This window comes from Canis lupus, chromosome 1 (genome assembly GCF_011100685.1).
Source record: "Canis lupus familiaris isolate Mischka breed German Shepherd chromosome 1, alternate assembly UU_Cfam_GSD_1.0, whole genome shotgun sequence".
Lineage (NCBI taxonomy): Eukaryota > Metazoa > Chordata > Mammalia > Carnivora > Canidae > Canis > Canis lupus.
Window position 1 is genome coordinate 100,824,534 of NC_049222.1, and position 12,490 is coordinate 100,837,023.

General features: G+C 43.5%; 1 protein-coding gene across 3 annotated transcripts in view; it reads left to right on the top strand.

Moving 5' to 3' along the window:
- LOC102152670 (zinc finger protein 665) overlaps positions 1-9,186 on the top strand; it is a 30,322-nt gene extending 21,136 nt beyond the window's left edge. For all 3 annotated transcript variants that reach the window (XM_038527457.1, XM_038527459.1, XM_038527458.1), the window contains exons 4-5: positions 1,209-1,335; positions 6,180-9,186. In XM_038527457.1, coding sequence (XP_038383385.1) covers positions 1,209-1,335; positions 6,180-9,082 — 3,030 coding nt within the window. In that variant the 3' untranslated portion in view covers positions 9,083-9,186. The remainder of the gene's footprint in view (positions 1-1,208; positions 1,336-6,179) is intronic.
- The last annotated feature ends 3,304 nt before the right edge of the window (positions 9,187-12,490 follow it).

Here is a 12,490-nt window from a genome sequence, read left to right on the forward strand (position 1 = left end):
CTGTGCTGAAGAGTGGTTCTGTTGTTCAGCGTGAGTTTGTATAGTTGCTGGGCATTGCGAACACAGGTGAAGGTAGAGAGAATGATCTGGCAGTCAGATGGGCAAGCCTTCCACGGGATGATGGATGGAACAAGAGATAGCAGAGGACAACTGGGAGTTTTGGAGTTTTTTTGTTTTTGTTTTTGTCTGTCTGATTTAAGGCGGCCCCATGCCCTTGTGGAGCTCAAAATGAGACTTGACCTCTGGACTCTGAGATCAAGAGTCAAATGCTGAACCTACGAGTGTTTGGGAAACAGGGGCTACTATCTTACCAGTTTTGTAGGGCTTCACCAGAATTTTGGGATCAGCTTTTACCATATTTGGGGTCTTTCAAAGTCTTGCTGCTGGATAAGGTCTGGGCAGATGTGATCATTGCTGCTTCACTGTGCCTGGCAGGGAGACCTTTAGTGCTGGGGTCTTCACAACGGTTCAGTGGACAGTGCTGGGTTCTGATGGTTGAGGGACAGCATGGGCAGCACAGAAGTAGAAGAGGGTCTGTGAGTATCCTAAGTTGACATGTGCTTGTGAGTGCCTGTCATTGAAGGGAGGATTACAGGCAGGTTGAGGAGGGCTTCTCAGCAGCATCTGAGGCTTTCCCTCAGTTGGGATCCATGAGAGTCCTGGGGTGGTAGTGGAGCCATCAAACATCCTTTGGATGACCTGTGACAAGTACAAGAGTGAGTGATGGGAGAATCGTGTGGTGTGGGGGCAGGAAGGCGTGGGCGTTCATCTGTGGGGTCTGAAGACAGGAGAGAGGTACAGTCTACAGAATCATGTGCACATGGATAGGAAGTGTGAGCCAAGGACCTCAGGGTCCTGATATTGAGGACTCTCTGGTAAAGCAGGGCCCATACCTGGCTGTCTCAGGGCATAATCTGGGAGAGCCTGCATTGGGAATATCGTGACAGGAGGATGGGACCTTGCAGGCCACGCCCAGAGCTTAGATTGCACCTACGTGTCCCGTGTCTGTTACTACTGAGGACTGAACAGTGATTGACGGGAAGGCGAGAGGAGTGCAGCATTAGCGGCACCAGGACCTGGCATTTATCTTACAGTGGGGAGCTGAGGTGGCAGGGGAGACTGGGGTGCTGTGGGGGGGTGGGGGTTGGGTTGTGGGTTTTCAGAGAGAGAGAGAATTTTCATGGTTCCATCTGTCGCTCTCCTGACAGGGTGGCGTGACCTTTGAGGACATTGCCGTGTACTTCTCCTGGAAGGAGTGGAGACTTCTGGATGAGGCTCAGAGACGGCTGTACCACCATGTGATGCTGGAGAACTTTACACTTATATCCTCACTGGGTAAGGCCTTCACCGTCCTCATTCACCTGGAGTAGTAGACTCTGTATTCCACATCCCCCTCCTCTCTTTTCCAGGGGATGGTTTGTCCTTCTCATGTGTGGCCTGTGGGCACTGCTTGCTTCCCCAGCTTTCTGGGTAGTTGCTTTTGTGGCTAGCTCTGAGTTGTTGGTGTGCCCTTTCCTCTGCCCTGCAGTCCCCGTACCCTGTGTACTGAACCCTGAGGGTGACATTGGAGGTCAGTAGTCCTGCAATGAGGCTGATGGATTGCACCTGGCTTGCCCTCTGCCCAGCTGGGTACATGTGTTCAGATCCGTGCCATTTCTGTGGCCCGGCTTTTGATGCCTTGTTTTAGGTGACATTTCCTTGTGCCTGCCCGTGCCTGAAACTGCGGGCATTGGCATGTTTATTTCTTAAGTGGACCATGGGCTACTTCTCAAGAGTGTCCTCTATGGTTCTTTCTGTGGCGTTTACATCTCTTCTACTCTTCGTCTTTCCTTGAGCTTTAAGATATTATTGACAGATAAGATTATATCAGTGAAATTACATTATATGATAATTTTTGATATACCTTATAAGATTGGTGTAGTTTTTTATAGATTTATGTATTTGAGAGAATGAGAGGGAAAAAGTGTGTGTACTTGCACGTGCAAGCAGAGAGTAAAGGAAAGGAAGAGAGAAGCCTAAGCTGACTCAGTGCTGAGAACAGAGCCTATGGTGGGGCTCGATATGAGGACCCTGATATCACTACATGTGCAGAAACCAAGAAATTGGATGCTTAAACCACTGCACTACCAGGCACCCCTACTTTATGAAATTATTAACAAAATGAGGGATGCCTGGGTGACTCAGTAGTTGAGTGTTGTCCTTTGGCCCGGGGATTGGCAAGTTTACTTCTTAAATGGACCATGGGCTACTTCTCAAGTCTGTCCTATATAGATCTTTTTATAGTGTTCACATCTCTTTTCTACCTGCCTGCCATGAGCTTTTTTGAGATATTAACTATTGAAATTATAGTACAGAATGACTTAATACATATGAAAATGTTTTTTTAAGTTTATTTTTGTATTTGAAAGTGAGAAAATGTGAGGCAGTGGGGGACACCTGAGGGAGATAGAAACTCAGCTGAGCACAGAGCCTCAGCAGGGTTTGATCTCTCAACCCAGACGTCAGTTCCAAACCAACCAAGAGCTGGACGTTAAATTGACTAGGCCAGGATGCCTGGGTGGCTCACCGGTTGAGTATCTATCTTTGACTCCGGGCATGATCCTGGGGTGGGATGGAGTCCCTCATCGGGTTCCTGGTGAGGAGCCTGCTTCTCCTTCAGCCTATGTCTCTGCCTCTCTCTCTGTCTCTCATGAGTAAATAAATAAAATCTTAAAACAAAAAATGACTAGGCCCTTCAGGTGCCCCAATATTATGAAATTATTAACAAAATGAACCTAATCAACACAGCATCAATTGACATAATTACATTTTTCTTCCCGGTGGTTTGAAAGCTTAATATATCTTATAGCAAATATAGCAAATTTCAAGTGTATAGTATAATATTAGCAACTATAGTCAACGTGCTGTATATGAGATCCTCAGAACTTATCTTGTAAATGAAAGGGTGTACTTCTGTCTGACATCTCCCCATTTCCCTCAGTCTACAGCTTCTGGCATTCTGCTTCCTATTTCTAGGAATTTAACTTATTTCTTTTCTTGATGAATATCCATATAAGTGGATTTTTAGCCTTTGTCCATATACAGAATTTGTATTTTGTTGTGTAGCTTAGTTGACCTAGCATAGTGTTTTCCAGATTTATATGTTTTACGGCAAGTGGCACTGTTGCCTTCTTTTTTATGGCTGAATATTCCTGTACACTCTTTTTTTTTTAAGATTATTTATTTATTTATTCATGAGACACACAGAGAGAAAGACAGGCAGAGACACAGGCAGAGGGAGAAGCAGGCTCGATGCATGGAACCTGACGCGGGACTCGATCCCAGTTCTCCAGGATCACGCCCTGGGTTGAAAGCAGCGCTAAACCGCTGAGCCACCCAGGCTGCCCCTGTACACTCTTTTATGGATGACTATTCCTGCCCTGTGTGTGCTAAATGTTCTTTGTCGCTTATTTATTTGTTTAGATAGTATTTATTTATTTATTTGTAGACTCCATGCCCAATGTGGGTCTTGAACTTAACTATCTTGAGAGCAAGAGTTGGATGCTCTACAGACTGTCATCCAGGTGCCCCATGTTTGTCACTATAAACACTCACACATGCTTGGTCATGTTTCCATATATTGGTTATGTGAACAATACTGCAGTGGATTTTCATATTCATATACTTTCTGGAGATACTGATTTTGTTTCCTTGGGATACATACCTAGAAATGGCAATGATGGACTATATATAGTTGCAATTTAAATTTTTGTGGGTCGGGACCCCTGGGTGGCTCAGCGATTTGGCTCCTGCCTTAGGCTCCCTGCATGGAGCCTGCTTCTCTCTCTCTGCCTCTCTCATGAATAAATAAATAAAATATTTTTAAAAAATAAAAAATAATAATAAGTTTTTGTGGGTCTCCCTAATACTTTCCTTTTTTTTTTTTTTTTAATGATAGTCACAGAGAGAGAGAGAGGCAGAGACACAGGCAGTGGGAGAAGCAGGCTCCATGCACCGGGAGCCTGACGTGGGACTCAATCCCAGGTCTCCAGGATTGCGCCCTGGGCCAAAGGCAGGCGCCAAACCGCTGCGCCACCCAGGGATCCCTCCCTAATACTTTCCATAATGACTTCCCTATTTACATTCTAGGTGGCAGTATTCAGTGTTTTTTTTTTTCTGCACATCCTGACCAACATGTTACCTCTTGTCTTTTTGGTAATAGTAATTGAACCATATAGAAGGTGATATCTTGTGGTTCAGTTTTCATTTCACTGATTTTTCCTGATTGTTAGCAAGTGTTACTCACTTATACATCCTTTTCACTCTCTTCTGTGTTTCTTTGGCTCTGCTGCAACTTTTAATTTGATATAGTTGTACTTGTTATTTTTTGCTTTTGTCATGTATGCTTTAGATGTCATATTCAAAAATTCATTGGTAGGAATAAGGTTAAGGAGGCTTTTTCCTATGTTTTTCTAGGAAATTTAGGGCTTGAGATCGTATGTCTAAGTCTTTAATCAGTTTTAAGTTCATTTCCTTGAGTAAGATGGGGATCCAGTTACATTGTGTCTTAATTTGGATATTCAGATTTCACTAAAGTAATAAAGAGATTCTTCTTTCCCCAGTATAGATTCTTGGCCTAATTGTCAAGATTACTTGTCTGTATATATATTGCTTTACTTCTGGGCTCTTTATTCAGTTTTACTGGTCTGTTTTTATGCCAGCACACTAATATTTTGAGAAGAATAGCTTTGTAATATAGTTCAAAATCAGAAGTGTGCTGCGTTCAGCTTGATCCTGTTTTTCAAATTGCTTTGGCTTCAGATATTAGTTATCTGGATGGCCAAAGATGCCAGTGTTCTCTTTGGAGCAGGCAGTAGGATTCTCTGCTGAGCAGGGACTGCGGTAGCACCTGTGCTATGGGTGATGGAGATAGCCTCAGACTGATTTCCTATCCATCCCTGCATGTCTATGCTCATACAGTCTCCAGCCATCTTTTCTGTGTGCTTATGCCCTCTTTTATGCTCCACTGTGTTCTAGTCAGTGTTATGGGCTCTTGAGCTGTCTGAGGTTAATGTCATTCATAGATGGCTGTTGAATTGATTTTTGTTGGGGTAAAGGATGGTTTCTGCTTTTCCACCATCCTGCTGACATCAGTCGTGTAGGGTGTTTTTCTTTCTTGTGTCCTGAGTGGCTCTAGGACAGTCTTAGTGGTTCAGCTGGCCTGTTTTCCTACAGTATTTGTATTGCCTGGGACCCTGTGTTGCTCAACTAGGGCTTATAGGGAAGAGGCCTTTGTGTAACATGGTATGGACATGCTTCTCACATGACCAGGTGGCCTCAGGGGAACCTGTTTCTGGTGAATAGAGCTGGAGAAGGTACGATATTAGGATTGTGTTTAGATCATACTGGGCACCTTTTGGTTTTTTTGACCAGAGTTTGGTGCTGTTGCCAATGGCCACACTTCATTTCTTTCTTTCCTTCCTTGCTGTTGACAATCTGTGGACTTCTGGGTTCTACTCCCTGGTAATTCCATAATGTCCAATGGAAGGGTTGTTGATCCTCCTCAGGCCTCCACATCTCACCCATTTCTCTCACTGCTATTTCTGTGTAGTTCAACATTCACCTCTGAAAATTTTGTCATGAGATATTCATATGCCCGTAAGCTGACCTTGAACGAAAGCAAATTTCTTGTAATTATATATTCCTGCAGCCTCTATTCAGCCAAATGGCAGCAGCAGCAATGGTCCTACACAAACCTTTGGGCAGAGAACAAGTTGCAGACCCTTTGTTCCTTGTGTCATACCCTAGTTTTTTATCTTTCTAGTGTGTTTTCCATGATACTTTGACCAGTTGGGCCCAGGAATATACAGCAACCTCTCATTCAAATAAATTCCATCTCATTTGTCTGTAAAAACAGACTGTACAGTCAGTAATGCCTAGGTGAGTGGGCTCACCTCTTCACTTTAGTTAACACATGTTTCGGGACACCTGGGTGGCTCAGCGGTTGAGCAGCTACCTTTGGCTCAGGGCATGATCTGCGGTCCTGGGATCGAGTCCCTCATCGGGCTTCCTGCGTGGAGCCTACTTCTCCCTCTGCCTGTGTCTCTGCCTCTCTCCCTGTGTCTCATAAATAAATAAATAAAATCCTTAAAAGAAAACAAAAAAACACACATGTTTCACCAGCCTTTCTTTGCGTTCAGGTTGCTGCTGTGGAGCAGAGGCTGTGGAGGCACCCATTGAACAGAATGCTTCTGGAGGTGTGTCACAGACCAGGACGCCCAGGGTAGCTCTGACTTCCCAGAAGACCCACCCCTGTGAGATGTGTGGTCCAGTCTTGAGAGACATTTTCCATTTGGCTGAGCAGCAGGGAAAAGAAAACAGCCAGAAACTGTTGAGGTGCGGAGCATGTGGGAAACGATTTTATTTCAGTATAAAGTTTGAACAGCAGCAGCACGTGGGAGAAACACTATGCAGAAACGGTGTGGATGGGGCCTGTGACGTGAAGAGCTGCGGAATCCATGATTCAGGAAAGTCCTTTACCTGTAGGGAAGTTCAGAAGGACTTCCTGTCTGGCTCGAGACATCTGCGGCAAGAGGCCACTGCGAGTGAGGAGAAGCCAAACACCATCACACAGTGCAGGGCAACTTTACAAAGCAGAAAAAGTCATTATCCTTGGGGAGAATGCAAGAACGCCTTTAGTCCCAAACATCCCCATGTTCAGGACCAGGGTGTCCACCCTGGAAGACAGTGCTTTGTGTGTAATGAATGTGGGAAAACATTCAGGTACAAATCATTATTTGCTATACACCAGAGATCTCATACTGGAGAAAGATATCATGAGTTTGGCAAATATGGAAAATACTCTAGGCAAAGATCAACCCTGAGTGAACATGGAAAGACTCACAGTGGATCCAGGCAATACACGTGTAGCAAATGTGGGAAATCCTTAGGTCCCAAAACTGTCCTCATTCATCCCCAGAGATGGCATCATGGAGTAAAGAGTTATGTGTGCAGTGAATGTGCAAAATCTTATAGCTGTAGCTCAGTGTCGATTACTCATAGAGTTCAACCTGGAGAAAGGTTTTATAAGTGTCGTGGCTGTGGAAAATCTTTTCCCTCTATGTCTGCCCTCTGTTATCATCGGAGATCTCACACAGGGGAAAGACCTTTTGAGTGCAGTGATTGTGGAAAGTGTTTTACTGCTCGTTCTGTCCTCCATTCTCACCAGAGGGTTCACACTGGAGAAAAGCCTTATGAGTGCAATGAATGTGGCAAGTCCTTTTTGCGAAGAAATAGCCTCAATGTACACATAAAGGTTCACTCAAGTGAAAGGCCTTATAAATGTAATGAATGTGGGAAATCTTTGAAGTGTAAGTCAGCATTCATTAAACACCAGAGAATTCACACAGGAGAAAGGCCTTTTGAGTGCAGAGAATGTGGCAAGTCCTTTCTCCGAAAAAATACTCTCAATGTACACATAAAGGTTCACTCAGGTGAAAGGCCTTATAAGTGCAATGAATGTGGGAAATCATTTAAGTTTAAGTCAACATTCATTAAACACCAGAGAATTCACACAGGAGAGAGGCCTTATGAGTGCAATGAATGTGGGAAATCTTTTATATCTAGGACTGACCTGCGTTATCATCAAAGAATTCACACTGGAGAAAGGCCTTATGAGTGCAGTGAATGTGGCAAGTCTTTTGTCCGACAAAATATCCTCAAAGTACACAGAAAGGTTCACTCAGGTGAAAGGCCTTATAAGTGTAATGAATGTGGGAAATCTTTGAAGTGTAAGTCATCGTTGATTAAACACCAGAGAATTCACACAGGAGAAAGGCCTTATGAGTGCAGTGAATGCGGGAAGTCTTTTATTACTAGTTCTGTCCTTCATTCTCATCAGAGAGTTCACACTGGAGAAAGGCCTTATGAGTGCAGTGAATGTGGGAAAACTTTTACCACTAGTTCTGTCCTCCGTGATCACCAGAGACTTCATACTGGAGAAAGGCCTTATGAGTGTAGTAAATGTGGGAAAACTTTTACCACAAGTTCTGCCCTCCATTATCATCACAGAGTTCACACTGGAGAAAGGCCTTATGAGTGCAGTGAATGTGGCAAGTCTTTTGTCCGAAGAAATAGCCTGAGTGTACACCTAAAGGTTCACTCAGGTGAAAAACCTTATAAATGTAATGAATGTGGGAAATCATTGAAGTGTAAGTCAACATTCATTCAACATCAGAGAATTCACACAGGAGAACGGCCTTATGAATGCAGTGAATGTGGGAAATCTTTTTCTGCTACTTCTGTCCTTCGTTCTCACCAGAGAGTTCACACGGGAGAAAGGCCTTATGAGTGCAATGAATGTCAAAAATCTTTTACCTCTAGTTCTGCCCTCCGTTCTCACCAAAGAGTACACACAGGAGAAAGACCTTATAAGTGCGATGACTGTGGCAAGTTCTTTCTCCACAGAAATAGCCTCAATGTACATATTAAGGTTCACTCAGGTGAAAGGCCTTATAAATGTAATGAATGTGGCAAATCTTTGAACTATAAGTCGACGTTCATCCAACACCAGAGAATTCACACAGGAGAAAAGCCTTATCTGTGCAATGAATGTGGGAAGTCTTTTAGTCATAGCTGTGCCCTCCGGTATCATCGTCAAAGTCACCTTGGAATAAGTCCTTATGACTGTAGTGAATGTGGGAAATCTTTTACCACTAGTTCTGTCCTCCGTGACCACCAGAGACTTCACACTGGAGAAAGGCCCTATGAGTGCAGTGAATGTGGGAAATCTTTTACCGCTCGCTCTGTCCTCCGTTCTCACCAGAGAGTTCACTCTCGGGAAAGGCCTTATGAATGCAGTGAATGTGGCAAGTCCTTTGTCAGAAGAAATAGCCTCAATGTACACATAAAGGTTCACTCAGGTGAAAAGCCTTATAAGTGTAATGAATGTGGGAAATCTTGGAAGTGCAAGTCAACATTCATAAAACACCAGAGAATTCACACAGGGGAAAAGTCTTTCACTTGCAGTGAATGTGGGAAATCTTTTATTAGTTACGGTGCTCTTGGCCATCATCACAGAGTTCACAGTGGTGACAGGCCTTAGGGGTCCTGGTATTGTGGGGAATCTTTCAGCTAAATCTTCAGTCTCCTTCAACATGAGGAAGTCCGTAGTAAATAAAGTCCTTGTGGGTGATATTACGAACCGAATGTTTATGTTCACTAAAATTGATTTGTTGAATCCCTGTCCTCTAATGCAATAGGATTAGCATGTAGTGTCTTGGGAGATCATTTAAAGATATAGTTTCATAAAAATCTGAATTCACCCTGGAGTGAAGCCTCATAAGTAGGTGAATAACAAAATTCCTTTAGCCAGTTATTTGTATTCATTCCCCCACTTGAGAGTTCACACTGCAGAAAGACTTAAAATAGCATAGAAACTGATATTTCCTTGCTTAGTATCTCTAGAGGAGAACCTTTATGAGTCCATCACCTTCTTGAATTCAGCTTTGTTTACCTGAATGTCCACAGTGAATTGACTGTCCGTAAGTTCTAGCCTTTTGGGAAAAATTCAGAATGTGCATATTGCGTTCTGATATGTTTGAAGTTATTGTTAGAAGTCACTGTTATATTCTGTGGCAGAAGTCATTTTACCTCTGCCACCAGGATGATCCTGATAATATACATTAGTCACTACCCAATATGCTTAACAGTGCTGACGTCTTTGTGTTGTCATTTGCTGATGGAAATTATGGGTAATTGGACCTCTTCATTTCCTTCTTTTTTTTTTTTTTTTAAAGATTTATTTATTTATTTATTTATTTATTTATTTATTTATTTATTCAGAGAGAGAGAGAGGCAGAGACACAGGCAGAGGAAGAAGCAGGCTCCATGCAGGAAGCCCAACGTGGGACTCGATCCCAGGTCTCCAGGATCACACCCCAGGCTGCAGGTGGCACTAAACCGCTGCGCCACCGGGGCTGCCCTCTTCGTTTCCTTCTAATTTTGGTCATGCATGTGACCTAGTTTTGATTATCAGTACCTGATCTGTGTCCTGGGTGGTTACTTGCACAGGAAGACTAAATCCCTTAGGGACTTTGTTGGTCTTTTAATGCTTTGGATTAAAGCATTAATGAAGCTTCCAAGTCAGTAATAGAGGAATTGGATGCCACTTGTTGCTCTGGTTTATGCATTAATAGGTCTTTTTATTTAATTACCTTTAATTGTAGGTGTTGTATCCATTCTTTTTTTTTTTTTTTAAGATTTTATTTATTCATGAGAGATTCAGAGAGAGAGAGGCAGAGACACAGGCAGAGGGAGAAACAGGCTCCATGCAGGGAGCCAGATGCGGGACTCGATCCTGGGTCTCCAGAATCACACCCAGGGCCGAAAGTGCGCTAAACCGCTGAGCCACCGGGGCTGCCCAGTTGTATCCATTTTAAGGAGTGGTTGGAAAGCAGAGTTGGGCTCTGCTGGCACTTAGGAGTGAACAGATTTCATTGCATCACAAATTTATTGTGCCTCAGAGAGGAGAATACCTACATATGTACATCTTTACTGTTCTCCATCCTGGGGAATTTGCATTAACTCTAACAACCTATCTGATGGGCTGAATGTGCACCCACAATTCCTATTTTGAAGTTGTAACCTGCCAGTACCACACAATGTGAGTATAGTTATACATGGCATCTTAAAAAAGATCATGAAGTTGAAATGGGTTATTAGGATGGACTCTTAGGCAGTCTAGCTGGTTTCATGATAAGAGATGAGGATATGGGTGCACATGGATGACCATCTGAAGACAGGGAATCCCCATCTACCAGCTAAGGAGAGGCCTTAGAAGAAACTAACCTTGCTGATGACACTTTATGTCCAATTTTTGGACTCCAGATTTGTGGGAAAATAAATTTCTCTTGTCTAATCACCCAGAGTGTGGTACTGTGTTACATCAGTTTTAGTTAATACAGCCTCCTAGGGGCCACATCTGGGTTTTGTGTTCTAGATGCCAGGAAGTTTTGCGTGTTCACGGGTCACCCTGAAGAGGGAGCAGCTGAGACCATCTCCAGTGCTTGTAGAGACAAGCTTGTCCACAGCAGATACCACATAGTGCCCTGCACTGTTGAGTGGAGTCTCTAACTCAGATTCTTCAGAGGATCCATGTGACCTTTGTACAGTATTCACTTGTACCACAGAGGCAGGGAAACTCTAATTGGTAATCTAAATGATTGGGTAATTAGGGAGTAGAGGAGTCATCAGGCCTGTTTATGGAATGTATCTATTATAAAAATGTATCACAGATATAGTGACTGGCTGGGCAGGATCAGTGTGCACAGAAATTCTTTAATTTCAGACACAGGTATCCTGTGTAACAGAGGTCATTGTCATAAAATTATCCAAAAGTCTCTGAATTATATCCTCTCTCTGGTGCTTACATGTCAAGGCTGTTGTGGTGCAGGCAAGGAAAGGATAAAAACAGGAGATTTCATAGGCTAGGGATGTAGTTTTGTAACCCTGCCTTGCCAGCATTCTTACAGTATCCTATACAACTATGGCAGACACCTGTTCTGAAACATCCATCTCCCAGGTTTTCTCCCAGATACTCCCCATCATCTAGGGCTGTAAATGCAGGTCTTAACTGCCAGTGGTGGTGTGGAGTTCTACTTCTGTTAAGATTGCCAAAGGTTTGCTTCTGTCCTGAAGTTCTTAAATAAACCATTCCTCCTCAGGCTGGAGTTCTCACCCTCTTTCTTTTTTGTTTTTTTAGGATTTTATTAGAGTACAAATTGGGGTAGGGGCAGAGGGAGAAGCAGATTGCCCACTGAGTAGGGAGCCTGATGTGGGGCTCCATTCCAGGACTCTGAGATGACGACCTGAGCCGAAAGCAGATACTTAACCGACTGAGCAACCCAAGTGCCCTCACACCCTTTTTCTTTGGTCATTCGGCTCTGACGTTTCACATATATGTCCCTTTGAGTCAACAGTACTGTTTTCTTCTCCAGATTTACACCCCTACTGATCTATTTCATTAGAGCATTTGGCACATTTGGCTTATTTCCAGCTTTTGACTTCCACAAACAAACCCCTCTATATGTTTTCATTATAATTCCTTATGCAGATAGAGGGTTCATTTCTCTTATGTTAAATCTCAAAGTGCAATGCCAAAGGCAGAGGTAGGCCGGAGTTAACATTTTCATGAAAGAGCCAAAATGGGATCTAAGCTGTTCACTATTGCATTCCCACCAGGCATGTCTGAGAGTTCCAGTATCTCCAGCCCCTGCCAATACTTGGTAGTGCCAGTCTTTAAGGTCAGCTCTTTTAATACATGTGTAGTGCTATGTTGTAATTGCATTTCCTAGGGATTTCTGATTTTGTTCATGTGTTTACCTTTACAAGCCCAGGCAGACAGCAGATTTGGGGACTGTGAGCTGACTGGAGGTGTCCAGGAGCCTCACAGGCAGGAGACATTAATCCTGACAGGCTGGAGGGGAGGGACCTGCCTGAACACCCTGAAGGG